Below are 27,034 nucleotides of genomic sequence, written 5' to 3' on the forward strand. Positions count from 1 at the left end.
CCCATGAGCGTGAGCATCTCGTCCATCAGCTCCACCGGGAACCTGTCCCCCAAGGCGTCGAGGTGCAGGATCCAAGCGGCACGCTGACACCTGGATAGTCCAAGGGATCCGGTGAGCACTCGCTTGATGGTCCTGTATTTGTCTTCGGCGGGCAGATGCTGAACAAGGTGCAGCACATGTTTGGCGGTGGCCTGGTCCAGGGCGGTGACCACATAGTAGAATTTGGTTGTGTCGGACGAAATCTGGCGGAGGTGAAACTGAGCCTTCGCATGGCCGAACCAGGTCTCCGGCTCCTGAACCCAGAAGTCAGGCAGTTTGACGTCTATAGCACTGATCCCAGGTTCGCTCATATTGGGTTCAAAGACATTTGAATCAGTCGGGGTCACCAATTGTAGCCGCAGCTACACTGCTACTGAAAGAACACACAATCAGACAGGTTGAGCTCAGTGAGCAGAAAACTGGTTTATTGTTGGCTGCTGGGCTGGACTTATACTCCCAGCCCGGAACTGGCTGAGAACCTCGCTGGGAGGCGTCGACGTTACTCGGGCGTCACGTGATCCCTCAGCGCGGGCTTCGGAGCCCGGTGCTGAGAAGGGGAAACCACTGATGGCGCCATTTTGGCCGGCTGCCCCACCGCGTGGATTACAAGCAGGGCCAGTTCCCCTGCCTAGTGACATGCCGCCACAATCTCAAGATTTACCCCGCCCAAAGTCTCTTTGGATCAAGTACTGTGTGTTTGAATAAGGTTACTCTTCATTCTTTTTAACTCCAAAGAACACAACCCCAAACTAACTAACCTCTCTTAATAGGAGAATTCTCTCATCTACAAATTAGTCTTGTGAATCTCCTATGAACATTATAACCATATAACCATATAACCACTTACAGCACAGAACAGGCCAGTTCGGCCCTACTAGTCCATGCCGTAACAAATCCCCACCCTCCTAGTCCCACTGACCAGCGCCCGGTCCATACCCCTCCAGTCCTCTCCTATCCATGTAACTATCTAGTCTTTCCTTAAATGTAACCAATGATCCCTCCTCAAACATGTCTGTCGGAAGCTCATTCCACATCCCCACCACCCTTTGCGTAAAGAAATTTCCCCTCATGTTCCCCTTATAATTTTCCCCCTTCAATCTTAAACCATGCCCTCTCTTAATTGAAAAAGCCTATTCACGTTTACTCTGTCTGTCCCTTTTAAAATCTTAAACACCTCTATCAAGTCCCCTCTCAATCTTCTATGCTCCAGAGAAAAAAACCCCAGTCTGCACAACCTTTCCCTGTAACTCAAACCTTGAAATCCTGTCAACATTCTCGTGAACCTTCTCTGCACTCTCTCTATTTTGTTTATATCTTTCCTATAATTTGGTGACCAAAACTGTACACAGTTCTCCAAATTTGGCCTCACCAATGCCTTGTACAATTTCATCATAACCTCCCTACTCTTGAATTCAATACTCCTATTTATGAAGGCCAACATTCCAAATGCCTTCTTCACCAGACCATCTACCTGAGTATCAGCCCTGAGGGTACTATTTACCACAACTCCTAAATCCCTTTGTTGCTCTGCACATCTCAATAGCCTACCATTTAATGCATATGACCTATTTAGATTTGCCTTTCCAAAATGTAACACCTCACACTTATCTGTATTAAATTCCATCAGCCATTTCTCAGCCCACACCTCCAGCCTTCCTAAATCACCTTTTAATCTATGGTAATCTTCCTCACTGTCCGCAACACCACCAATCTTTGTATCATCTGCAAACTTGCTTATCCAATTCTCCACCCCTACTTCCAGATCATTAATATATATAACAAACAATAGTGGACCCAGGACCGATCCCTGTGGAACTCCACTAGTCACTGGCCTCCAATTGGACAAACAATTGACCCCTGCAGCACCCCACTTACCACTCTCTGCCAACCTGAAAAACTCCCACTTATCCCAACTCTCTGCCTCCAGTCAGACAATCAATTTTCAATCCAGGCCAATATACTTCCCCGGACTCCACTTTCCTGTAACTTACTGAGAAGTCTCTTGTGCGGCACCTTATCAAACGCTTTCTTGAAATCCAAATATACAACATCAACCTGTTCCCCTCTATCCACCGCACCCATTATATCCTCAAAGAATCCTAACAAGTTTGTCAAACAAGATCTTCCCTTTCTAAAACCATGCTGCGTTTGCCTGATTGAACCCTTACGTTCCAAAAGTTTCACTACTTCATGTTTAATGATGGCTTCATACATTTTTCCAACTACAGACGTCAAGCTAATTGGTCAATAATTTCCAGTCTTCTGCCTACATCCCTCTTAAAAAGTGGCGTAACATTTGCTATCTTCCAGTCTGCCGGGACCTGCCCAGAATCCAAGGAATTTTGGTATATGACCACCAATGCATCAACTATAGCTTCTGCCATTTCCTTCAGAACCCTTGGATGCATATCATCAGGACCAGGTGATTTGTCTGACTTTAGTCCCATTAGTTTCTCCATCACTACTTCCTTTGTAACAACTATTTTATCAAGGCCCTCCCCAACATTTGCATCCTTAACTCTGCACTTGGGCATGCTGGATGTGTCTTCCACCGTGAAGACTGACACAAAATATTTGTTTAATGCCTCGGCCATTTCCTCATTTTTTGCTACCAGTTTTCCTTTCTCATCCTCCAAGGGTCCTATGTTAACTCTGGCCACCCTCTTCCGTTTTATATATTTAGAAATTTTTTTGCTTTGTTTTTATATTTTGTGCTAATTTACTTTCATAATCCTTTTCCCCATTTCTTATTACCCGCTTTGTAACCTCTTGTTGTCTCAAAGTTTTCCCAATCTTCCAGTTTCCCACTGCTCTTTGCAGCTTTGTACACCTGCACCTTCAATTTTATACTCTCCTTTATTTCCTTTGTTAACCACGGTTGATTTTTCCCTCCCTTGCTGCCCTTTTTCCTGACCGGAATATATTTTTGTTGAGCATTACAAAATATTTCTTTGAAATTCTTCCACTGTTCCTCAACTGTTCCATCAATTAGCCTGTGCTCCCAGTCCACTCTGCCCAATTCCTCCCTCATCCTATGGTAGTCACCCCTGTTTAAGCATAATATATTAGTTTTAGATCTAACTATCTTCCATCTGAATGAGAAATTCAATCATACTCTGATCGCTATTTCCCAGATGGTCTCTGACTATTACATCATTTACTCTACCTATCTCATTACACAACACTAGATCCAGGAGAGCATTTTCTCTTGTTGGTTCCTTAACATGCTGCTCAAGAAAGCTATCGCGATGCATTCTATCCACAATAGAATTTGGCATTTGACAAGGTCCCCCATGGGAGACTCAAAGTTATGAGGCATAAGATCCATGGAACCTTGGCAGTGTAAATTCAAAATTGGTTAGCCTGTAGAAAGCAGAGAGCAGTAGTGGGCAGAAAGTATTCTATCTAGAGGTCAGTGACCAGTGGAGTTCTGCAGGCATTTGTTCTGGGAAACCCTCCTCATTGTGATTTTTATCAATGATCTGGATGAAGATGTAAATGGATGATCAGTAAGTATGCAGGTGATACAAAGGTTGGAGGAATTGTGGATAGTGTTGAAGTCTTCCAGACTCCCACGACCAACTTGATTTTCCCAATCTATGTGGAAGTTAAAGTCCCCCATGACTACTGCCGTATCATTATTCCATGCCTCACTTATCTCTCTATTTATTTCCTGTGGCACTAAACTATTGTTAATTGGTGGGCGATAGATAACACCCACCAATAATTTTTTCCCTTTGTTATTCTTTATCTCTACCCAAATGGACTCAACATTATGCTCTTTAGATCTTATATCATCCCTCACTACTGCCTGGAGCTCATCTTTGATTAAGAGTGCAACTCCACCTCCCTTACCATCCTGTCTATCTCTTTGCACCACCTAATACCCTTGAAAGTTTAATTCCCATTTAGGGTCACCTTGTAGTCATGTTTCCGTGATGGCTACCAAATCATAGTCATGGGTACCAATTTGCACCTCAAGTTCACTAACCTTATTTCTAATACTGCGGGCATTCAGATAAAGTGCCCTTATGCTCTTTGTCCTTTTAATATCTAGTGACTTCTGTAACCTTTCCTTTTGATTTTTCTACCCACTATTTTTCTTTGTAATTTTCTTAACACTATCATTGACCCGAAAACTCACTGCACCATCTGATTTTTTACTTTCTCCTCCCAACATTATTTTTCCTATTTTACTTTTCCTGGCCATTCCTTTATCTTCCCTACCCTTTTCCCTATTACTCTGGTTCCCATACCCCTGCCAAATTAGTTTAAACCTTGCCCCACTGCTGTACCAAACATACTTGCCAAAATGTTGACACCTTTTGGATTTAGGTGCAACCCGTTGCTCTTGTAAAGATTACGCCTTCCCCAAAAGAGATCCCAATGATCCAAGAAACCATATCCTTGCCTTGTACACCAGCACCTCAGCCACACGTTCATTTTCCTTATCCTTACATTCTTTTTATCCCGAGATCACCGCCCTAGTGTTCCTGTCTTTCAGCTTTCGTCCCAGTTCACTGTAATCCCTTTTCATTACCACCTCCCTTTTCTTGTCAATGTCGTTTGTACCCACATGTACCAAGACATCAGGCTGCTCTCCCTCTCCTCTCAGAATATTTTGGACCCGATTTGTGATATCTCGTACCCTTGCACCAGAGAGGCAGCACACCATGCGGGTATACTTATACCTTGAGTGGGAGCAGCAAATGGCAGCATTCAGTGCATGTCCAGGCTTTAACCAGCCAACAGAATTAACTCCACTTCTAGCCTACTTGGAATTGTCTGGATGGGCAACAACTTTGGTGGAAGCACCAGAAATTTGACGCTGCAGCCTGGTCGTGCCAGCCACTGGTCGTGACTTCTACAAAAAGGCAGCTGGGAAACCATGAGGTCTGACAGTAGAGGAAACTGCTACTCATAGGAAATTCAGCCACCGTCTTTTCCTCAAAGACCATCTCTCGGGTGTTAAATTTTTTCACAATTCCGGTGCAGGAATTTCTGTGATCCCTTCAGTTCCTCAAGAGCACTGACACCCTAATAGGTCATGTGTTCTGTCTGCTGCAAACGATTCTCATATTCATACATTTGACCAGAGGTCTCTCACACTAGATTTCACTGAGGTAAATGTAGCGAACTCCATCGTGGGGGCAGATTTTCTGTCACATTTTTCCCTGCTGGTGGACTTGAAGAATCGTTGTGTTGTGAACTGCAGCACGTGTATGCAAGTGATCTGCATTTGTCATCCCTCGAAGTTCCTTCAAGAGGATTCACTTACTTAATCATGTGTGTAGACTGGGCTTCCAGGTGGAAGGAGGTCATTCCTGTTACCAGCATCTCTGTGGATACTATTGCTCAGGCTGTCGTTGATCATTGGATTTCGACTTTCGGTGCTAACTGAGGGTCTCAGTTTGAGTCAGCACTGTTCCAAGCTCTCACTGATCTATTGGACACCACCCGCATTTGGACTATGGCCTACCATCTCCAGGCTGACGGCCTTGTTGAAAGTTTCCTCCACCGATTGAAAGCAGCATTGACAGCAGGTGGCAATGTGTCTCTATGGAGAGAACATTTGCCTACGATCCTCCTTGGTGTGTCTACTGCTGTAAAAGTGGATCTTGGTTGTTCAGCTGCAGAAATGGTAGTCAGGCAGAGTGAATTTGTTGAACAACGCTGTATGATCTGTCAAATAATGTTGACTGCCTGAAGGAAAGCATTTGATTGCTCAGACCAACACCTACGTAACATGTGTCAACTGCAGTGTATGTGCTGGATGATTTACAATACACTGTACTGCACGTTTGTTCAGCAACCACTTCAGCCTATTTACGACAGCCCTTACAAGGTCATAAAATGTCACCCAAAATGTTTTGTGATCTGACGGAATGGGAAAGCTGACTCTGTCTCCATTGACCATGTGTGTATTGACGATCCATTTCCTTCATCACTACCAATCCCAAAGAAACAGGTGGACCCCTGCCAGTCCGATCATCCGCCGCCCACCTTGCAGGGCGGAATGTCAGCCCTCAAAGCTGTTAAATGGCGGGACAGATCCAGTAAGTCACCTCCTCGTATTGCCCGGGGTCTGGGTGCTGTCATGATCGCATGCTTAAGTGGGTGGGGATTAGACCTGGTTGCCATTGGTGATGCATCCGGGATGACGTGTGAGAGATGTAACGTGCATACGTGAGACAATATGGGGGAGTGCAAACAGCATAATGGACAGGGTCGCAGGATGAGGTAAGGAGCATCACAGTCACCTCTATGGCAGAAAGCCAATGAAAAGGGCAGACGGGCTTTGGTGAGACATGTTTTATTGGAAGAAGAAGAGTGGTGTTTTGGAGAAGAATATTGAAGGTCTGCGCCAATTTTGTGCTGAATAAAGAATGAGTGTTCTTTTCATTGTGTGTATATCATATAACTTACAGTTCCTAAAAGCTACTTGGAAAGCACAAACTTAACAACATTTTAAATCAGTCCAATCTGGATTAGTAAAACTACACAGTATTTTAAAATGTAGTATAAACAAATCTTTCAAAGATGAAGGCTTACTTCACATTTCCTTTTTTCTGTTCCTTTATCAGAAAAATTCTTTCCTGTCAAAGACCTTGAACTGAGGTGTTGAAAATGTGTTTGTTTTTCTTCCTTAAATGGATTCTTTACATCAAATCCACCTAATACCTAGAAGGCAAAATATAAAGAATAACACATTCATAGGAAAATTGCTTTGTAGTTCTGCAAAGGATAACAATTGTATATGTTGATCAAAATGTTACACCTACGACTGTGTGGCTCGGTATGACAATAACACCATCTACAAATTCACTGACAATAATATGGTAATGAGTTGTAGAAAGAAAGGGGATGAGTCAGCATACAGGATGGAGATTGAAAACTTGGCTGAATGCTGCAACAATACCAACCTTGCACTCAATGCCACCAAAACTAAGGAAAGCCAGAGGTTTACAATCTAGTGATCACTGGGGGATCAGAGGTGGAGAGGGTGAGCAAATTTAAGTTCTTGGGAGTTACTATCTTGGAGGATCTTTCCTGGACCCAACACACTAATGGCATCGTGAATAAAACTCATCAGCACCTCTACTTTCTCAGGAGTTTGCAAAGGATTGGTATGACTTCAGAAACTCCAACAAATTTCTACAGAGATGTAGTGGAAAGTGTGTTGACCTGCTGCATCATAGTCTAGTATGGAAACAGCAATACCCCTAAGCGTAAATCCCTCCAAAAGATAGTGAACACAGCCCAGGACATCACAGACAAAACCCTCCCAACTATTGAGCACATCTACAGGGAGCACTGCCGTCAAAGAGCAGCAGCAATCATCAAAGACCCTCCCCACCCAGCACACAGTCTGTTCTCCCTGCTGCCATCAGGAAAGAGGTATAAGGGCTGCAAGACTCGTATCACAAGATTCAGGAACAGCTGCTATTCCTCCACCATCAGACTCCTCAACAACAAACTCAATCAGGGACACGTTTAAGAACTCTTATTTGTGCATTTTATTGATTTTCTTTTTGTTCTCTCTGTATTGCAGTTTGTTTACAGTTCTTTGTTTGTTTACATGTTTTATGCTGTGTACAGTTTATTTTTTGCACTACCAATGAATGGTAATTCTGCCACGTCTGCAGGAAAAAGGAATCTCAGGGTTGTATGTAATGTCATCTATGTACTCTGACAATAAATTTGAAATCTGTGGTGAGCTGTTTAAATAATTAAGTCCAATGCAAAGCCTTTAACTCATGATACAGATGAGATTCAAAATTTTTTAATTTGGACATACACACTAATAGGACCTTCTAGCCCACAAGTCCATGCCCATGCCACTCAAATGCACCAAATGACCTACAACCCCCATACATTTATGGAAGAAACCAGTGCACCCAGAGGAAACCTATGCAGACATGGGGAGAACATACAATCTCCTTACAGACAGTGCCAGATTCGAACCTCAGTCGTTGGTTCTGCAACAAGCACGTGCTACCAGCTATGCTAAGCGTGCTGCCTCACTCACAACTGCAGTCAAGTTTAATGGCTGCTGAATCCATGCTGCACATCGATCTATTTATTTATTATTGGGGGGGGGGTTTTCACTGATTCATTTGCATTTAAAATATCAATAGATTTTACATATTAGGTGCATCAAGTAAAACATGATTATTGCAGAAAAGTTGTGCTGAGTTAAGTTAGCCATAACATTATTGAATGAGTAGCATGATGGGGCATTTAGTTTAGCAAGTGCCTCACAGAGCCACTTGTATATTGACCTTGGACGCTGTCCATGTGGAAGTTGTAGTTTTCCCTGTGGCTCATTGGTTTCCCCCAGGTCCAAAAATCATGGGTTGATAGGTTAATTGGCTGTTATAACTTTTTCCTTGCATGAGGTGAGCCGTAAAATCTGCAAGGCAGGGGTGGGGGGGGGGGTGGTGGTGGTGGGGGTAAATTGATGAGATGGGTTGATTAAAATTTGGGATTAATGTTGGATGAGTGCAGTTGATGATAGCTGCAGACTCGGTGGGCCAATGGACCTGTTTCATTGCTGGATCTCTCTACAATTTATTAACAGGCACAAAATGCCAAATGCCTGCAACCTGCTTCCATTTCTTCGGTTCCTATGCTGGAAGAACTCAGCCTGTTTTGCAGTCTCCATAGAAGATAGATATGTTGCTGCCATTTTGGACCTGAGCCCTTTTTCAAGGAATAAGCAAAGAACAGGATTCCTCAGAATAAAAACAGTGCTGGCTGGGGAAGGATGCCAGACCAACAAAAGGCATTAATTGAATAAGATCATTGATTTTGGCACTGTGAAAGGAGACAGAGGGATAAGGGAGAAAGACAGAGCTGGAGAAAAGTGATGGGGAAGGAAGGGAGGTTTAGAAAAACTCAGAGAAGTAAATGCCAATCCCATCCAGTAGGAGGGTGCCCAGACAGAAGATGAGGTGTTGTTTCTCCAATTTGCGGGTGGCCTCGGTATATGGCAGTGCATGAGACCATAGACAGACATGTCAGCGAGGGAATTGGATGGAGAATTGAACTGGGTGGTCACTGGGAGATCCATGCTATTGCGGCAGACAGAGCCGAGGTGCTCAACAAAGTGATTTCCCAGTCTGTGCCCAGTTTTTCCGATGTCGAGGAAATACCTTTTGTTGATCTGGCATCCTTACCCAGCCAGCACTGTCTTTATTCTGAGCATTCCTGTTCATTGCTTATTCCTTGAAGAAGGGCTCTGGCCCAAAACATTGGCAATGTATCTATCTCTTATGGATGCTGCAAGCCCGGCTGAGTTCCTCCAGCATTTCTGTGTTTTTTTTACGACACTTCCACATTTCACTCCTTCTATTTGTAATTACTTGATCCCCTCTGCATAACAAGTTCCTGGGTAATTAATATGCAGGGGACATTTACCTTAATGACTGTGGTCACTCTACTGCAGCTCTACTGCTAAAACTCAGTTGTTGTAAATTGGCACATAATCAAGGCCAGGAAATCTTTGTTACAAGCACTTCCCAAAATTACTCAATTTATTTCATTTGGAAATTGGAATATATTTTCTAATTCCAAGTGATGAGAAAGCATTTTAAGATGATTTTGTTCATTCAATATACATTTTAAATAACTAAAATGTTAAAAATTAAGATATTGAAAATTTTCAACTTCTTTAATAGAGACTGTATATAATAAAATCACTAACAATATCACCAAACAGCTGCTCCTAAACATTTGTTTTTCAAGCCTGCATATGAAGAACCTCATCATATCTGGAGTTCTATAGCAAGTAATAATGTACAATAAATGCATCTTATTCATACTTAAATCATCAAATAAATTCAATATAGGCAATAGAAAATATGATTTGAAATGTAAGAATTTATCTCACTTGTTTGTGTTGATTTTCCATTTGGTTCTCAATCCACTGAGTGCATGTTTTAAGACCAATTGCACTTTTATCTTCAAATTTTGGACTTTTACTGCTTTGTTCTTGAAAATTTCCAAATGCTTCAAGAGCTGTAGCTCCAGGCTTTATTATTCTTGTGCTTGACTTGAGAAACAGAGTATCCTTGCATGTGTTTTTCACTGTATCTGAACTCGTACTCTGAACCTGATTGGTACTTGGTTTCCCCACACTTGTATATGAACTTGACTTTTGATTTTGTATCTTGTCAAATAATTCTTCTTCTTTGTTTCTGCATTTGTGTTCTTTTATATTCTTTGGAGTATTTACTTTTATGTTAGCATTTGATGAATTTAAAGCTAAAAGTTTTCTTGAATTTTCATTTTGTTTTGCCTTTATTACATTAATTCTTGAACTATTGAACTCTTTATCTTGCTTCAGGAGTTTGTTTTTAAATATGGGTATATTTCTATAAGCATGGTTAATTGAACCAGAATACACTTCCATCTGATGGTCTGTGCGTAGCCTACCAACATGTGAATGATAGAAGGCCACTTTAGGATTTTCCGCTGACCTGAATGTACTTCCATCTAATCCACTGCCATCTTTGGACTCCGATTCCAAACTTGTTTTTAAATCTATTTTATGCTCGTTGTCTATGGACTTTTGATTTCCATCAGCTAAACAAATAGAAGACTTCTTGGCAGAGAAGGTGGGAGCTGGAATCTTTGTCAAGACAGTCCTAAAGATTGGTTTAGGTGTCAAGTTTGGAGGCCTTGTCTGATCAATCTGATTTATAAATAGAATGAGAAAAAAATATGATTAGCTTAGCTCACAGGGTGCACACAGTATAAATAGTTTCATATATTTAAATGATACTGCAGAAAGAAATAAACTAGAAGGAAAATATGGAAAAAGGAACTGCAATGTATCATCATGCTAAGCAGTGAGTATCTTGTGACCCCTTGAATTTATGAAAACCTTAAAAATCTGCAAATTTTATCAGTTGGGAAAATATCTTCAGCAAGAGAAAAGAATGTGCTGACTTGTTCACTACTCATCAGTGATTATGTGACATCATGTCCTGTTTGAATATGGAAAAGATTTGTTATTCAGTTAATAATTTAGATATAAGATTTCAGACACTAGGAGGTCATTCTTACTTTATGACTTCATTTTATTGTAATTAAATTGTCTGACTCATACCTTTCAGGATATTTTTTAACTTAATTTTTCTTATAATATTAATCATATAGTGCTGTTATATCAGGAGTTTGAGTTTTTCTCCTTTTTTCTTCTAATTATTATTTTATTTTTCCTCTTTATTATTAATTTTTTGTGCATAATATATATATTATATAGTACTTGGAATACAAATTATGGATATAATTTACAACTTGTGTATGTTTTTCTTAAATTGAATGTTTTATTAATTCTATATAATCATCCATATAATTTTTTGAATGATCTTATGTTCTGTATTAAAATTAATTTTAAAAAATGAAACATATAGTCAGGATTCATGAATAATTCCAGATGGCAAATAGATATATTTGGAGTGAAATGTCAAAAAGCTTTCAATCGACTGTGACCACTGCTAATGTAGTGAATGAACATAACACTTTTTTCAGGAGGAATATCCAGTGATTACCTTCATGCATCAATATTTTTGGTCCAAGGTGTAATTACCATAGCAAGGAACCTCTTGTTGAAGAAAATAACACATCTCCAGTTTTACCTGAGAAAAGTTGAGTTCGTTGGTAGTATAGTATGGTTTGCTGGTTATTTTTATTGGTAATCCACAGAGATTAGGAAACTTTGTTTTTAAATCAGATAAGAAAGACATTAGAACGGATTCCAAATCCACTCTTGGAAAGAATTGAACAGGCTCACTTCTTATGCAACAAAAAGGGTAACTGAATTGTTATATTAAGGATGTAACTATTCTCTCTGATTGCATGTTGAAAATATTTACAAATCAGATGTGTGAAGACTCAAAACTTTAACTCCTAAATGGACTTTGATGCAATATTTTCAGTTTATACACAACTAAAACTCCATTTTAGCTACTAGTTCAGATCAAACATTTTTCTAGTTCTTAACGCAATGGAATATCAGGCTAAGTTAAAAGATCACTTCATGACTCAAGCCAAATGTTTTACCACACTACTAAAATCACATTAAAAAATTGATTAGCAAACTATTAACAGTGGTCTGAAAGTCCACTGAACAGAAACAATTACAAAATATAAATGGCTGATAAACAAAATATTCTTGCATTCATTCTTTTGCAGTCTTCACCTGCAGAAGAATTGCAACTGACTAATAGTTTGATGACATGATATTGTACTGTTTCTGTAGTTATAACATCTTTTATAACAGTTGATACTGAGATTGGAACTGTACCAGAGAAAGATTCTATGACAATCGATATGATAACAAGGGCGGAGAGGAAATGAAGGCCCTAAAGATGAGGCTGTTCCACTGTATCAACAAAATATTCCAATCAAGAATAGTCTGGAGTAGAGTTTGAAACCTTCCAACAGTACAGGTACACAATCCTTTACCAGGACATCTAAAACCCGGAAAGCTTCAAAAACTGGCATTTTTCTCCTGGTGCTGGTACGGGATGGAGAGAGAGACAGCAGCATGACTAGATTGGGCAGGTGGGCAAGGGGGGAGATAGACAGCAACGTGACTAGGTTGGGTGGGGGAGGGGGAGAGACAGCAGTGAGACTAGGTTGGGTGGTTGGGTGCGAGGGGGAGAAAAATGGCAGCATGATTCAGGTGGGCGAGGGGGGGAGAGAGACGGCAGTGCGACTCAGGTGGGCGAGGGTAGAGAGAGATGGCAGCGTGACTCAGGCAGGTGGGGGGTAGAGAGATGGCAGCGCAACTCGGGTGGGCGGGGGAAGAGAGACGGCCGCGCGACTTGGGTGGGAGGGGATGGGGGAGAGATGGCAACACGACTCAGGTGGGCGAGGAGGAGAGAGATGCCAGCGCGACTGGAAGGGGGTGGATACGGCAGCACAATTCGGATGGGCTTAAATCTGGGGCAGCTGGATTTTGTTCTGAAATCTGGAAAAATCCAAAATTTGGAACATACTGTCCCCCAAGGGTTCCAGATAAAGGATTGTGTACGTGTACTACCACAGGACAGAAGCCAACTAACAGTAAATATCTGAAAAATGGTTAGTGTAGCAGTTAGCACAACGGTGTTACAGCATCAGTGATCGACACTGGGGTTCGAATCCTGCGCTATCTGTAAGGAGTTTTTATGTTCTCCCTGTGTCTACATGGGTGTTCCCCACAGGCACCAATTTCCTCCCACCCATTTGAAATGTACCAGGGGATTGTAGGTCAATTGGGCGGCACGGGCTCATGGGCAGAAAAGGCATGTTTCTGTGGTGTATATCTAAATTTTTAAAAATTTAGATGAACTTTTCTAATGGAGGGACAAATTTTTATTGTTTTCTCTGGAGGATCAATGGCTGGGGGTCTCCTGATTGAAGTTAATAAAATTATGAGGTAGATAAGGTAGACCAGTGTTTCTCAAACTTTTTTGCCCAAGGCACAACTTAAATTTTTCACAAAGGTATACACACTACCATTAGCGTAAAAAAGTTATATATTCAAAAGAAGTTTTAATGCAATCAAAGTCAAGAATACACAGGAATGTATATTTCATATTCAACAACTACTTCAATATGCCAACCATTGTAAGGTAAAACATCATGAGATGGGAATGTGTAGGGAGTTACCCTGTACAGGGCAGTAACAAGAAGGGGAGGTGTCCTTGTACTCCTGTTAGGTAAAACATCATGAGATGGGACCGGAGAAGGAGTCACCCAGTACTAAGGAGTAACAGAATGCATCCTTGTACTTACAAGATAAGAGAGACATTGATGGATTGAGAGGCAGGAAGCTAGCAGGGAAAGGATAGCAACAGTTTTAGTCATTGGACAAGTAATGATATGATGATGTTCTAAGCATGTATCCAAGGGTATAAAAAATCACCATTTTGCTGATAACGGCAGAATGCATTCTCCGACTAACTTTGTTAGTCGCAAGTGTTACAATCCGGTAATAAAGAACAAAGAACCCTGATTTCGACTCAGCCTGGTGTTTGTCTCACTCATTCATGAACAAAGCAGACCTAACACCATCTCAAACATACACTTAACAATTGTCGACACTTCAGGGGGAACCTTGCCCCTGATCCTGGCAGCAAATTTTTTTGATTCGAGGGATTAATTTTGTTAGTTTCAACCTTAAATCTCCACGTTTTGTAATTTACAGTTGGTTTCCCTTAGCTTGCAGCAAATCACTAAGAGCACTGAAGCCACATTCTGCTAAATAAGACAATGGGAAAAGAATCAATAGTTCCCTTGCTAAAGTAGTGGAGTTTGGGTATTTCTTTTCAATCTCGTTAGACAGCCACATCATGGTTCCTTTCACTTCAAACAGTTTTCACAGATCCATCATGTTGTAACTCAGATAACTCTTCTTGGTATTGCACTGGAATTTCAGATAAGTCCACCAGCAATGGCTGAGTTAACCAAGACAGAAAATCCAATGCCTTTAAATCACAATATCTATCATTGAAGTAGGTAACTGACATTTTCAAATGGTCAACAAGGGCATTTGTAGCAGCATTAGTTACCATTAGTATTGACTGTAATTTCTTGCAGAAATATTCCTTTGGCATAATTCTAGAAGTGTCATGAATCCAAATATCTTTGTTTTTGCATCAACAAGCGTCATGTTTGATACTTGGAGTTGCTTGTTCAATGTACTTAGTTTCTCAAAAATGTCCGTCAAGTAACTCATGTAAGCTTTGCTATCTGTTGTTAGCATGAGCTTCATTTCAGGTTTGTCCTTCAAAAACTCGCTGAGGAGATCAAACAGTGGCATTAATCTTTTGAAGCAGTTTCCCTTTGACAACCACCTTACGTCAGTGTGAAGCAATATTCTCACATGTTCTGCATTTTTATTGACACAAAGCTGCTTAAACAGATGTTCACATTTGGAATTAGCTTTGATGGCATTGATAAACTTGATCACAGAATGCAGTATCTGGAGTAGAATAGGGGAAACTTTCTTGAAAACTAAGTTTTCTAAGTGGATTGTTGTTGATGTTGTTTACTTTCCATAATCTAGTTCCATGATGACCATGGCTTCAAAGTCAAATTGGAGATTGGTGGCTGTGGGTCTGGAGGTGACTGGTAAGGCCAATCCGGGCCCTGAAGGCTCACCCACATATGGGACACAAGTGGGTGGGTGCTGTCGTGGCAGTGGATGCTGCTCAGGCCTTGCGCACAGCACGCTTTTGTTGCACCTCAATGATGCGCTTGACTTCAGCTGCAAGTGATCCTGTGGTGCTCTTGCTGCGCCAAGCTGGACGGTCGAAGGTAAGGGTCTCCCACATGTTGATGTCGACACCCAGGCCTTTGAGGGTTGCTTTGAGGCAGTCTTTGCCCCCCAACTGAGCTTGCTGTATATATCAACTACAGTAGTGGTTGCTTCTAATGATTCACAAAACAGCATTTGTTCTTGAAACTCTTCCTGATCAATATATCTCACATACGCCAATAAGAGAGCCTCACTGTCCCATAGGTAGATTCATCCATTTGTACTAACTTTCATGGTTTCCACTTCTCAATAAGCTGTTTTTCAACATCTTGACCCATGTCATCCATTCTGTTGCAGACAGTAGAACTATTACTCAATGGCATCTTTGTCATCCTTTGACAGAACTGTTTTGAGAAACAATGATATTATGGGTTTAATCAATTTCTCCCAAATCATATGATTCTTCCCATGTTTTATTATCAGCAGTGAAATTTCAGTTTCAAGATTCAGGGCTGTAGTTTGCACAGCAAATAATTAAGTGATTTTTGATCTATTTTCAAAATTCTCCTTCAGTGATTTAAAATATTCCAATTTCAAATTGACATGGTTAGGATGTTTTACTCTCAAATGAGCTTCAAGATGGCCTGCTTTCATTGATTCATTTATCAAAGTTTGTTGCCATAATAGGCAAAAAGGTGCATGTTCATTGTGTACAGCAGGTATAAATTCAAACTTCAAGAATTCCACTGAATATTGACAAATCTCTTGCTTTCTTGGTCTGTTCAATTTGAACATACAACAGTGTGAGCTCCCTGAAACAGATTAATCAATATTTTATTATGCCTTAGAATTGAAAAATGTAATATAAGTAATGATCAAAGGGAGAACACTGACCCTAAAAAAATGCTAGCGTGGTTTCTGACATTTTTTTCTTGGAGAGAGTGCATCAAAACTGTGCTAGCCTCTTGCTTTACTTTCTGGGGTCCCTATTTTTTCTATTTTGGCGTCCCCCTCAGGCTGGCACCTGCGGCAGACCTCCCATGCCCCCCATCAATACACTAGTGCACAAAAATACATACAGATACAGGTTTTGCACACTACTGGACTGAAAAGTAAAGGGGTATGGATGGAAACATGATTGTTGAGATAATTTGGAATCCTCATTGCCAATGAGATCATTTGGAATGGATGATAATATGACAGGTCAGAAAAATAAAATTATAATGTTAACTAACTAAGAATAACAGTTAAAATAAGAGAAACAATGGAGGAACATTGGTTGAGCAAAAACACAAGTTATGAAAATAAAAACAGAGTGATTTTACTTGGAAGTTACCACAATTGTGTTGTACTGAGAGTGTTGCCAAGTCACATCTTTCACACCAAGATAACGAGTTTATTTTTTCAAACCAACTTTTTAATTATTTCCCAAAATATTCCTACGCCCCACTAAAATATTCTTAAGCCCTATGCCCCATCAAAATATTCCCACATCCCACCTTGAGAATATATGGGGTAGACAGTCAGAATCTTTCTCTCAGAGTTAAAATGTCACATATTAGAAGGAAAAGTTTAAAGGAGCTATGCACAGCATAGTTAGTAGCGGCCTACCAGAGGTATTGGTGGAAGCAGATGAGATAGTACAACTTAAGAGACTTCCACATAGTTTTAATTTAGACATATTCTCATGCAGTTATCAATGGGTTGAAGGAGCAGTACTGTTCAATATTCAATGAAGACTTGCTCCCAATGATCAATGAGGGTTGCGTAAATCAGGTATATCCTACTTTAAGTCTATGCCTTTTCACCAAATGCTCTTGATAGCCAATGGGGCCTCACTTCCAGTATCACTGCTGTCAGGTGGTCACTACCATTCCTCACACTCTTTCAGTAAACTTTCTCTTTGAATTTCAATGAGTGGTGAGTAATGAGGATAGAAAGTCTTTTGACAAATTTAACCAAAGGTGATCCTGAAGATTTCTCTCACTAAAATCAAATAAAAGCATCTTGTAGTAAACCACAGGGCTAATAGAAAACAAAACTTTCTATGACATAATTGTACGAGGATTTTTCTTACATCAACACTGACAGCGGATACTGGTTTTTATTAATTTTTTATAAAATCCTTCAGGCCGCAATAGCACCTATTTACTTCAGCACATTCGAGACTCCCCTCTGAAAATATTCCACATTTGAGAATAAATTTAAAACTACTATACATTTCCAGCAACCTACAAGATTTAAACTAGGACTATTGTCACAAAGTAACAATCCACATCCATTGCTAAGCAAATGGCAAATTTTCCTGTATCTTAATAATGGCAATAGAAATATTTTAGCTAAATGAGAGAAACTTAAATTTCAGTGCAGTTTGTGAACCATAGAATATTATAGCAAACCATTTTTTTTTGCCTAGTCCCACTGATGGGCACTCAGTCCACAGCCGTCCATACCTCTCCCATTCATGTACTTGCCCAAATACTTCTTAATTGTTAAAAATGAGCCCACATTCACCACTTCAGCTGGCAGTTCATTCCACACTGCCACTACTCTGTGTGAAGAAATTCCACTTCATGTTCTCCCTAAACTTTTCCCCTTTCACTTTTAAATAATGTCCTCTGGTTTACATTTCATCTACCCTCAGTAGAAAAAGCCTACCTATATTTACTCTGACTATCCCCCTGATAATTTTAAATACTTCTGTTAAATTTCCCCTCATTCTTCCATGCTCCAGGGAATAAAGTCCTAACCTGTTTAATATTTCCTTGTAATTCAGTTCCTGAAGTCTGGGCAACATCCAAGAGCCCAGAGGATCCCAAAACCCAGCAGCAATAGATATTCACCACGACAAATGGTTACTTAAATAAAAGTTGCTTTTAATTATCTTTAAACATGAAAATACAATCACACTTTAACTTAACTCTATTGACTTAGTTAACCTAACTTAACCCCTTTCTAATTCTAAGTGCACATGCATGTAATGTAAAGTTCAGAAAAGTTCCAATCTCTCTTCTCATTCCTCCAAGTTCACTGGTTGCAGGCAATTCTTACACTGCGCACAGAATTTAACATTTATAAAGTTCACCAGACTTTGGTGCTGGTTATCGCTCAGTTTTCTTGTCGGTTTTCAGAGAGAGATTTGTTGTTCAGGATATCCACAACTGATGTACTTCCATCAGCCACTCCAGTGTCTTGCTGACGAAACTTGCCCCTTCAGGGTTCTCCAGATAATAACCTCTTTCTTTCATGTCACTTATTCCAAGTGAAATATTAGACAGCCAGTCTTCTCCTCTTACATGAACCACAAGGGCTTTGACAAGGCCTTCTTACAACTGGGCTTTCCAAAAACTTGCCAGCTTGTCCTATTCTAGTCTCAGCTACTTCTGCTGGCTGTAACACTATACAAGTGTTCTCTGTCTCTCTCAGAAAGAAAGCTTGTTTGATTCTCTCTGCTTGCAAAACCACACAACCTTCTTATAACAGCAAGCTCTTTTCCAGACAGCAGCAGCTGTCATGCTCCTTCATCTGCTGCCTTTTGTATACAACAATCCATTAATGAAGTCTCATGAGCGCTCTTCAAAGCTCTTGCAAAATCTGTGAGGTCTAGAATTGGGCGAGCTCCAGTGTTTCAAATAAGATGTTTTAAAATGTTTGTATATGACCCACTCTCACAAACTTTTCCCAATCTATCTCCCAAAAACATTTCTATATACTCTGTCACACGAATAAAACTTCTCTGCACTCTATCTTATTGATATTGTTCCTGTAGTTAGGTGACCAAAATTGCACACAATACCCCAAATTTGGCCTCACCAACTTCTTAGACAACTTTATCATAACATCCCAACTCCTATACTCAAAACTTTGGTTTATGAAGGCCAATATGCCAAAAACTCTCTTTACAGCCCCATCCATCTGCAATGCCACTTTCAGGGAACTATAGATCTGTATTCCCAGATCCCTCTGTTCTATTGCACTCCTCAGTGCCCAACCATTTACTATGTAGGTCCTTTCTTGATTTGTCCTTCCAATATTACCTCACACTTGTCTGCATTAAATTCCATCTGCCATTTTTCATCCCATTTTTACAGCTGGTCCAGTTTGTGGGTGTCCAAAGAGCAACAAATATCTCTCTGAAACCAACAAGAACTTACTGAGTGGTAACCATTTACCTTTCAGCACCAGAGCCTGGTGAAAATTCATAAATGTTAAATTCTGTCTTTGGCTTGGCTTCGCGGACGAAGATTTATGGAGGGGGTAAAAGTTCACGTCAGCTGCAGGCTCGTTTGTGGCTGACAAGTCCGATGCGGGACAGGCAGACACGGTTGCAGCGGCTGCAGGGGAAAATTGGTTGGTTGGGGTTGGGTGTTGGGTTTTTCCTCCTTTGCCTTTTGTCAGTGAGGTGGGCTCTGCGGTCTTCTTCAAAGGAGGTTGCTGCCCGCCAAACTGTGAGGCGCCAAGATGCACGGTTTGAGGCGATATCAGCCCACTGGCGGTGGTCAATGTGGCAGGCACCAAGAGATTTCTTTAGGCAGTCCTTGTACCTTTTCTTTGGTGCACCTCTGTCACGGTGGCCAGTGGAGAGCTCGCCATATAACACGATCTTGGGAAGGCGATGGTCCTCCATTCTGGAGACGTGACCCACCCAGCGCAGCTGGATCTTCAGCAGCGTGGACTTGATGCTGTCGACCTCTGCCATCTCGAGTACTTCGACGTTAGGGATGAAAGCGCTCCAATGGATGTTGAGGATGGAGCGGAGACAACGCTGGTGGAAGCGTTCTAGGAGCCGTAGGTGATGCCGGTAGAGGACCCATGATTCGGAGCCGAACAGGAGTGTGGGTATGACAACGGCTCTGTATACGCTTATCTTTGTGAGGTTTTTCAGTTGGTTGTTTTTTCAGACTCTTTTGTGTAGTCTTCCAAAGGCGCTATTTGCTTTGGCGAGTCTGTTGTCTATCTCATTGTCGATCCTTGCATCTGATGAAATGGTGCAGCCGAGATAGGTAAACTGGTTGACCGTTTTGAGTTTTGTGTGCCCGATGGAGATGTGGGGGGGCTGGTAGTCATGGTGGGGAGCTGGCTGATGGAGGACCTCAGTTTTCTTCAGGCTGACTTCCAGGCCAAACATTTTGGCAGTTTCCGCAATTCTGTACACAGTATAAAAATTGCCTGATACTGGTGAATGATCGAACTATTAAAGCAAAGAACTTTCCTGAACATATAAACATTACATACACGTGCACTTAGAATTTGGTTAAGTAAATAGTAATAAGTTAAAGTTTGATCCTGTTTTTATGTTTAAAGATAATTAAAAGCTAAATTTGTTTAAGTGTCTTGGTGAATTTCTATTGCTCTTGGGTTTTGGGGTCCTCTGGGCTCATAACACTCTCTTTATAAAATGGATAAAGTTTACTTCTCGTTGATAATTATCGAAAATACCATATGATGCAATTCTGGCCAGAAATGAATGCACACTTTTTTACTATTATGTCTTGTAAATGTAAATCATGTCTGAAGAAAATGTACAACAATTTGCAATCAAATAACCTTGAAGCAAGATGGCCAAGTGGGAAAAATCTCAAAAGCATCTCTAAAGGCCATTAAGACAGATTAGTTTTGATTATTTTTCCTGAAGGAGTTAGTTTCATATAGTAAATTAATAAAAAGATCTGTATAGATTTATGACATAAAAACAAATACAATTTTAATAATCTTTCTACATCAAGGATATGTAAACAGCTTCTCTCCGATCAGCTTGAAGTTTACAGTGTAGTACAAAGCCATGTCACTATTGATCGATGGAAGATTATAACCATACTGTAAAAAAAACAAATTAATAATCCATTGATTATTTTCTTTCATTTAGAATACATTTATTTATTTTTATATTGTAATATTTTTTTGAATGAATGCAGCTTATTTTACAGGTTAAGGTAATTTACAGAACAATAAAAACATGAAAACATGTAAGTAAAGCTATTGCTTGCTATTTCTGAAGATATTCTTTGCTGTACTATTTCACTACTGTTGATCATGCAAGTCTTCTTCAATAAAGGTTTTTTGGAAAAGATAATTATATACCCTGAATAATATTTAGGAAAAGAAAAAAAAGGTTGGTTGAAATAAGGCAGTAGAAATTTTCATCTGTTGCCAATTCCCACTCTATCTTCAGCTTCATATGACATGTTGAAATCTTCCCTTCTTAATCTATCTGTTTCTTAAGTAACTACAAAGCTGTATACTCTCATACCCAGTCTTCTGTAAGGATACCATTTTTTTCTCCCATTTCATGTTTTCTGTAGATACCTCTGAAATGCCTTCTTCAAGAAACTTTTTTTTTCCTTCTACCTAATGGACAGAGCCCTTGAAGTCATCTCATCTATTCCTTGTACCTCTTCTCTTGCCCTTGCCCTCAATTTCTATCCCACTGAAATATGAATTCAAGGATCATCCTATGCAATTTCCACCAGCTCCAACAAGATTCTACCATCCAAAGCATGTGGCTCTTCTCTTCCATAATTTTGAAGACAACCTTCCCTTTGCCACTCCCCGCTTTCCTCTTCCATTCCTATCTCATGGCACTTTCCCAAGCAATCACAGGAGTTGCAAAAAACACTTCATTCAAACTATAGGTAGTCCCCGACTTACAACCCTAATTGGGACCGATGGATCAGTCGTACCTCAGAATGGATGCGTTGGAATTTTACCCCCGCACATGGAGTACTGAAGTCTTAAAGCACACTTTTAATCATGATTTTTTTCATCATAGATTTTTGTTGTATTTTACAGACTATAATATGAGATACAAGGCATGTAAGAGCCAAAATGTGCAGATACACCTTGTTAGTCGGTATTCTGGGGTCCAGGGTCCAATGGCTGGTTGTGGCCATCTTGATTCCTGTGCGCATGCGTGAGTCTTTGGTTGGCACATGCGTGGTTAGTTCGGTATTAAAGTTTGGTTGTGCGGTGGGTTCGGTACTGGAGTTTGGTTGGTGCATGAGTGGTGGGTTCGTTATTGGAGTTCAGATGGCTCATGAGCGGTGGGTTCGTAATTGGAGTTTGGTGGCTCATGGGTGGTGGATTCGGTTGGCTCATGACCAGTGGATTTGGTATTGGAGTTTGGTATTGGAGTTTGGTCACTTATGAACGGTGGATTTGGTATGGAGTTCAGTCACTCATGAGCGGTGGGTTCGGTATTGGAGTTTAGTCACTCATGAATGGTGGGTTTGATATTGGAGTTCAGTTGGCTCATGAGCAGTGGATTTGGTATTGGAGTGTGGTCGCTCATGAGTTGTGGGTTCAATATTGGAGTTTGGTTGGTGCATGTTCGGTGGGTTTGGAATTGGGGTTCAGTTGGCACATGAGCGATAGATTCGATATTGGTGTTCAGTTGGCTCATGAGTGGTGGGTTTGATATTGGAGTTTGGTTGGAACATGTGCGGTGGGATCAGCATTGCAGTTGGTGCATGCACAAAGAGCTCGCATATTTGAAATGGGTTGGCGCATGTGCGTGAGTTAAGTGCCCTGACAATGTTGAATTTGTGCCCTTAACTCCCAACCAACTTCTAATACGTGAACCCACCACACATGCACCAACTGAACTCCAATACTGAACCCACCACGCATGTGGACAGGAATAAAGATGGCTATGCCCAGCCTGTAGACCCCTGGACACTGTAACAAGGTAGTCATGCATATTTTGACTCTTACATGCTCTGTATTCCTGTTATAGTCTGTGAATTCCAACATAAACCACATAAATTTAATATATTTTTATATATATAAATTTTTTAAATTGGTCATATGTGAGGATGGACACAAGTTGAGTAGGTCGTAAGTTAGCGAATGCTGGATATTCTGGAATGAATGATATCATCCTGGGGTCAGAAGTGATGGAGGCAGAGGAATACAGAAAAAGTGCTTTAAACTTCAGAAGAATGTTGTTCAAAATTGTGTTGAATAACTTAAATGTCCAACTTTACTTTTCTGCAATATATATATAGTAAAATTCCCATTATGTGGCATTCAATCAACCAGAAACACAATTGGCAAAAATTAGAAGTGAATAAATAAATTGTTTTCTGGCAGGAATGTACAAGGTATGAGGAGGACCTTCAACTGTGAAATTTTGAGAGTACAGAGTTTGTATGTTCCTGTCAGGATTAAAGGCACGGTTAAGATTCTAACAGGTATAGAAGAGATACAGGGCACCTGGTTTGAATGAAGAGAGGGGTGTATAGCAGGTGTAGGCCACAGAAAGCAAATTAGGAACTTGAGGAGTATATTAAATGCAAGAAAAACCTCAAGAAAGAACTCAGGAAGGTTAAAAGATGTAAGGTTGCTTTGGCAGACAATGTGAAGAAAAATCATAGAGTTTCTACAGGGACTGGTATATTAAGACCAAAAGGATAGTAAGGGACAAAACTGATCCTCTTGAAGATCAAAGTGGTTGGTGTTGTATGGAGCCAAAAGAGATGGGTGAGATGTTAATTATTTTTCATCAGTATTCATTCAGGTAATGGCCACAGAATTGTGGGAAGTAAGTGATACACTCTATCAATCACTTTAAAGACTGAGTGAGGAACGATAGCCTTGTGCTCGAATGAATGAAAGAGGGCAGGGAGGTTGACCTTTATAACCAGGTCACAGGGGGGAGGGGTTACACGGGGTTGGGTCATCAGTGGGCAGGCCAGCCACTTAAACACAGAGCAGCAACAGTATATACATATCATCACATTCACCCCCTCTTTAAAAAACAAAACCCAGTCCTAAAGGTTCAGCCGGTCATGTGGTTCCTCTGCCTCTGTAATCTGTGCAGCACCACTTGTGGTGTACTGGTCGGCTCCATTGCTGGTCAGGTATCTTGAGGTGGGGGGGATGGGGGCAAATTTGTCACCATAGGGGGTGGGGTTTGGTTGTCCATGGGGACGGTTGTGGTGGTCGCCTCGGCTGGTCGAGCATCCCAGGCTTGTGGCGTGGGTGCCCGGGGGGGCATCAATAGTCTGCATCAAGTCCCTGAAAGGGCCGATGTGTGTGTATGTGGTGACCAGGACCGGTGGTGCGTGGGTGTCTCTGGCATGCAGCAGGACCTGGACAGGGACTGTGTCCTCATGGCCATTGGGGTACTGGACGTAAGCATATTATGGATTTGCATGCAGGAGTTGCACCTTTTCCACTAACAGGTCTGTCTTAAGGCCCCTCATATATGTTTCCTCAGCAGGACGAGTCCTCGAGATGAGAGCCAGGGAGCAGAGTGGTTCCGGTTGCCAAGCTCCTTGAGAAGGAAAACATGAGTTCATGTGGGGTCATATTTGTAGTAGTGCATAGGAGAGATTAGATGACATGGAGTGCCTCTGTCAGGACTTCCTGCCAGTGAGACACCGACAGGGCTTTTGACAAGGGCCAGGAGGATCTCCTTCCAGGCGTTTTCCCACTCCACCTGGCCGTTTCCCCTGGGCTTGTGGTCCTACTATTGACTATGCCTCTAGCCAACAGGTACTGCCGCAGCTTGTTACTCATGAACGAGGACCCCTGATCATCATGGATGTAGTCCGGGTACCCGAAGAGGGTGAATATGCTGCGGAGTACCCTGATAACTGTGGCAGAGGTCATGTCAGGACAGGGGATGGCAAACAGGAATCTGAAGAACTCATCTATGATGTTAAGGAAATAGACCTTCCTATTAGTAGAGGGCAGGGGTCCCTTAAAATCGACAGAGTCATTCGAAGGGACACATGGCCTTGATGAGGTAGGCCTGAAGAATTGCGATTTACATTCTGCGCAGACCAGACCAGGGACCTGACGTCCTCAATGGAGTTCAGGAGATTTCGGGCTTTTATGAAGTTGAACAACCTCACGACTCCAGGGTGCCAGAGGCCATCATAGAGAGACTGGAGGCAGTCGAGATGCGTGCTGGCACACATTCCCCCATGATAAGGCATCCAGGGGATTATTGAGTTACAAGAAATCATTGTTACAAGTGGAGATTTCGATTCTCCACTTCAGGATTTTATCATTCTTGATTTTACCCCACAGTTTTGTGTTAAACATGAAGGCATGTTGGTTGTCTCTGCCTCCTTCTCAACTGAGGAGTGCTGTGTCTCAGGGCCGTGGAGGGTGTGGGGAAAATATGCTACTGGTTTGCCCACCTGTGAAGTCAGAGACATCGGTCTCCACTTGGAATGGGATGGATTCATCCATGGCATGCATCGTGGCTTTAGCAATGTTTCCTTTGATTTGGTTGAATGCCGATAAGGGGAAGCGTAGACCTTACTAAGAGGTAGGCTTTATTGGCATAATTGGGCACCCATTGGGCATAGTAAGAAAAGAACCCCAGGCACGGGTTCAGCCCCTTGAAGTTGTGTGGTATCAGGAGCTCCATAAGGGGATGCATGCGGTCGGGGTCAGGGGCAATGACACTATGTGCCATGATGCATCCAAGGAGGGCCAGGCGAGTGGTGTTAAACACACACTTCTCCTTGTTATAAATCAGATTAAGGGACTTGGCTGTGCTGAGAGATTTCACCAGGTTTGCATCGTGGTCCTGCTGGTCATGGCCACAGATGGTGACATTGTCAAGGTAGGGGAATGACGCTGTCAGTTTATGCCTGTCTACCATCCAATCCATCTCTCTTTGAGACCCCGTTGGTGACTCCAAAGGGCACCATGAGGAAGTGATAGAGTCTGCCATCTGCTTCGAAGGCGGTGTATTTGCAGTCCCCCAGGCGAAGGGGGAGTTGGTGGCACACCGACAGTACCTTGGTACTGGGCTATTTTATTCACCATATTGGCAATCCATCTAGCTGGGTGAAGCTGTAATCGATCACTATACAGGGTTTGCTTCTGCCCCTGGCCTCCACAACTTAGGCTTGAACTGGGAGCTATGATTCCCTCCACCAGGAGTCACTGCACCTCGGACTTTATAAATGCCCAATCCTTGATGTTATAGCACCTGCTTCTACTTGTGATGGGCCTGCAGTCCGAGGTCAGATTCTCAAATAATGATGGAGGAGATATGTGGAGGGTGGAGAGGCCGCAGGTGGGGGCCAGCTGCTGGGGGAGGGGGTTGTGAGTCGGGGGTTGTGTACTGTTATGGGTGGTTGCAGTCCTCCAAACGCCATCGTCACTCCTAAACTGGCTCTGGAAGTCAAGACCCAGAAGTATCGGTGCACAGAGCTGTGGCATCACAAGCAAATGAAAGTTATCATAACATTCACCTCTCACCATTAATAACGCTAGATAGTACCCTCGGATCTCTGTGGATTGGTCCTTAATGGCCACTCGTGCGTCTAACAGAGATATATATATATAGAGAGAGAGAGTTTCTGGGCAGTGTCTGGGTGAATAAAGGCAGTTTGTTCTTTTCCAGTTTACCTCAATCTCCATCATCGAGTGGGCGATTGGATGAGGGCTGCCCTGGTTCAGAGTCATGGAGGCCAGGATTGGGTCGTCGTCATCACTGTTGGATGGGGGGCCTGACTGGTAAGATGGTAGGCTCCATGTTGACCACACTGTCACATCGGAGGAAGTGACATAATCTGGGTGGTGGAAGGTGGAGGTGACGTCATCCAAAAGGGCAAAGAAGACACTAGGTAAGATGGCGACTCCTGAGTCATGCATTCAGTTGAGCCGTTCAGGGCCAGACGTGATATCAGCACCACACTGGTTGGGAGGTGTGATAGTGCAGATTCTATCACCAATGTGTATATGTACATATGTACAGATGGTAGTGTAGGATGA

At 41.7% G+C, this 27,034-nt stretch overlaps 1 protein-coding gene across 9 annotated transcripts in view; it reads right to left on the bottom strand.

Moving 5' to 3' along the window:
• The window catches only part of c2h18orf63 (chromosome 2 C18orf63 homolog), a 190,372-nt gene that overhangs the window by 46,324 nt on the left and 117,014 nt on the right, over positions 1 to 27,034 (bottom strand). For 8 of the 9 annotated variants that reach the window (XM_069920233.1, XM_069920234.1, XM_069920231.1 and 5 more), the window contains 4 exons: positions 21,027 to 21,112; positions 11,685 to 11,862; positions 9,932 to 10,735; positions 6,592 to 6,720 (listed from right to left, as the gene is read on the bottom strand). In XM_069920233.1, the coding sequence (XP_069776334.1) occupies positions 6,592 to 6,720; positions 9,932 to 10,735; positions 11,685 to 11,862; positions 21,027 to 21,112 (1,197 nt within the window). The remainder of the gene's footprint in view (positions 1 to 6,591; positions 6,721 to 9,931; positions 10,736 to 11,684; positions 11,863 to 21,026; positions 21,113 to 27,034) is intronic. The other variant, XM_069920238.1, reaches the window with a different exon arrangement.

Source organism: Narcine bancroftii, chromosome 2, assembly GCF_036971445.1.
Source record: "Narcine bancroftii isolate sNarBan1 chromosome 2, sNarBan1.hap1, whole genome shotgun sequence".
NCBI classification, from domain to species: domain Eukaryota; kingdom Metazoa; phylum Chordata; class Chondrichthyes; order Torpediniformes; family Narcinidae; genus Narcine; species Narcine bancroftii.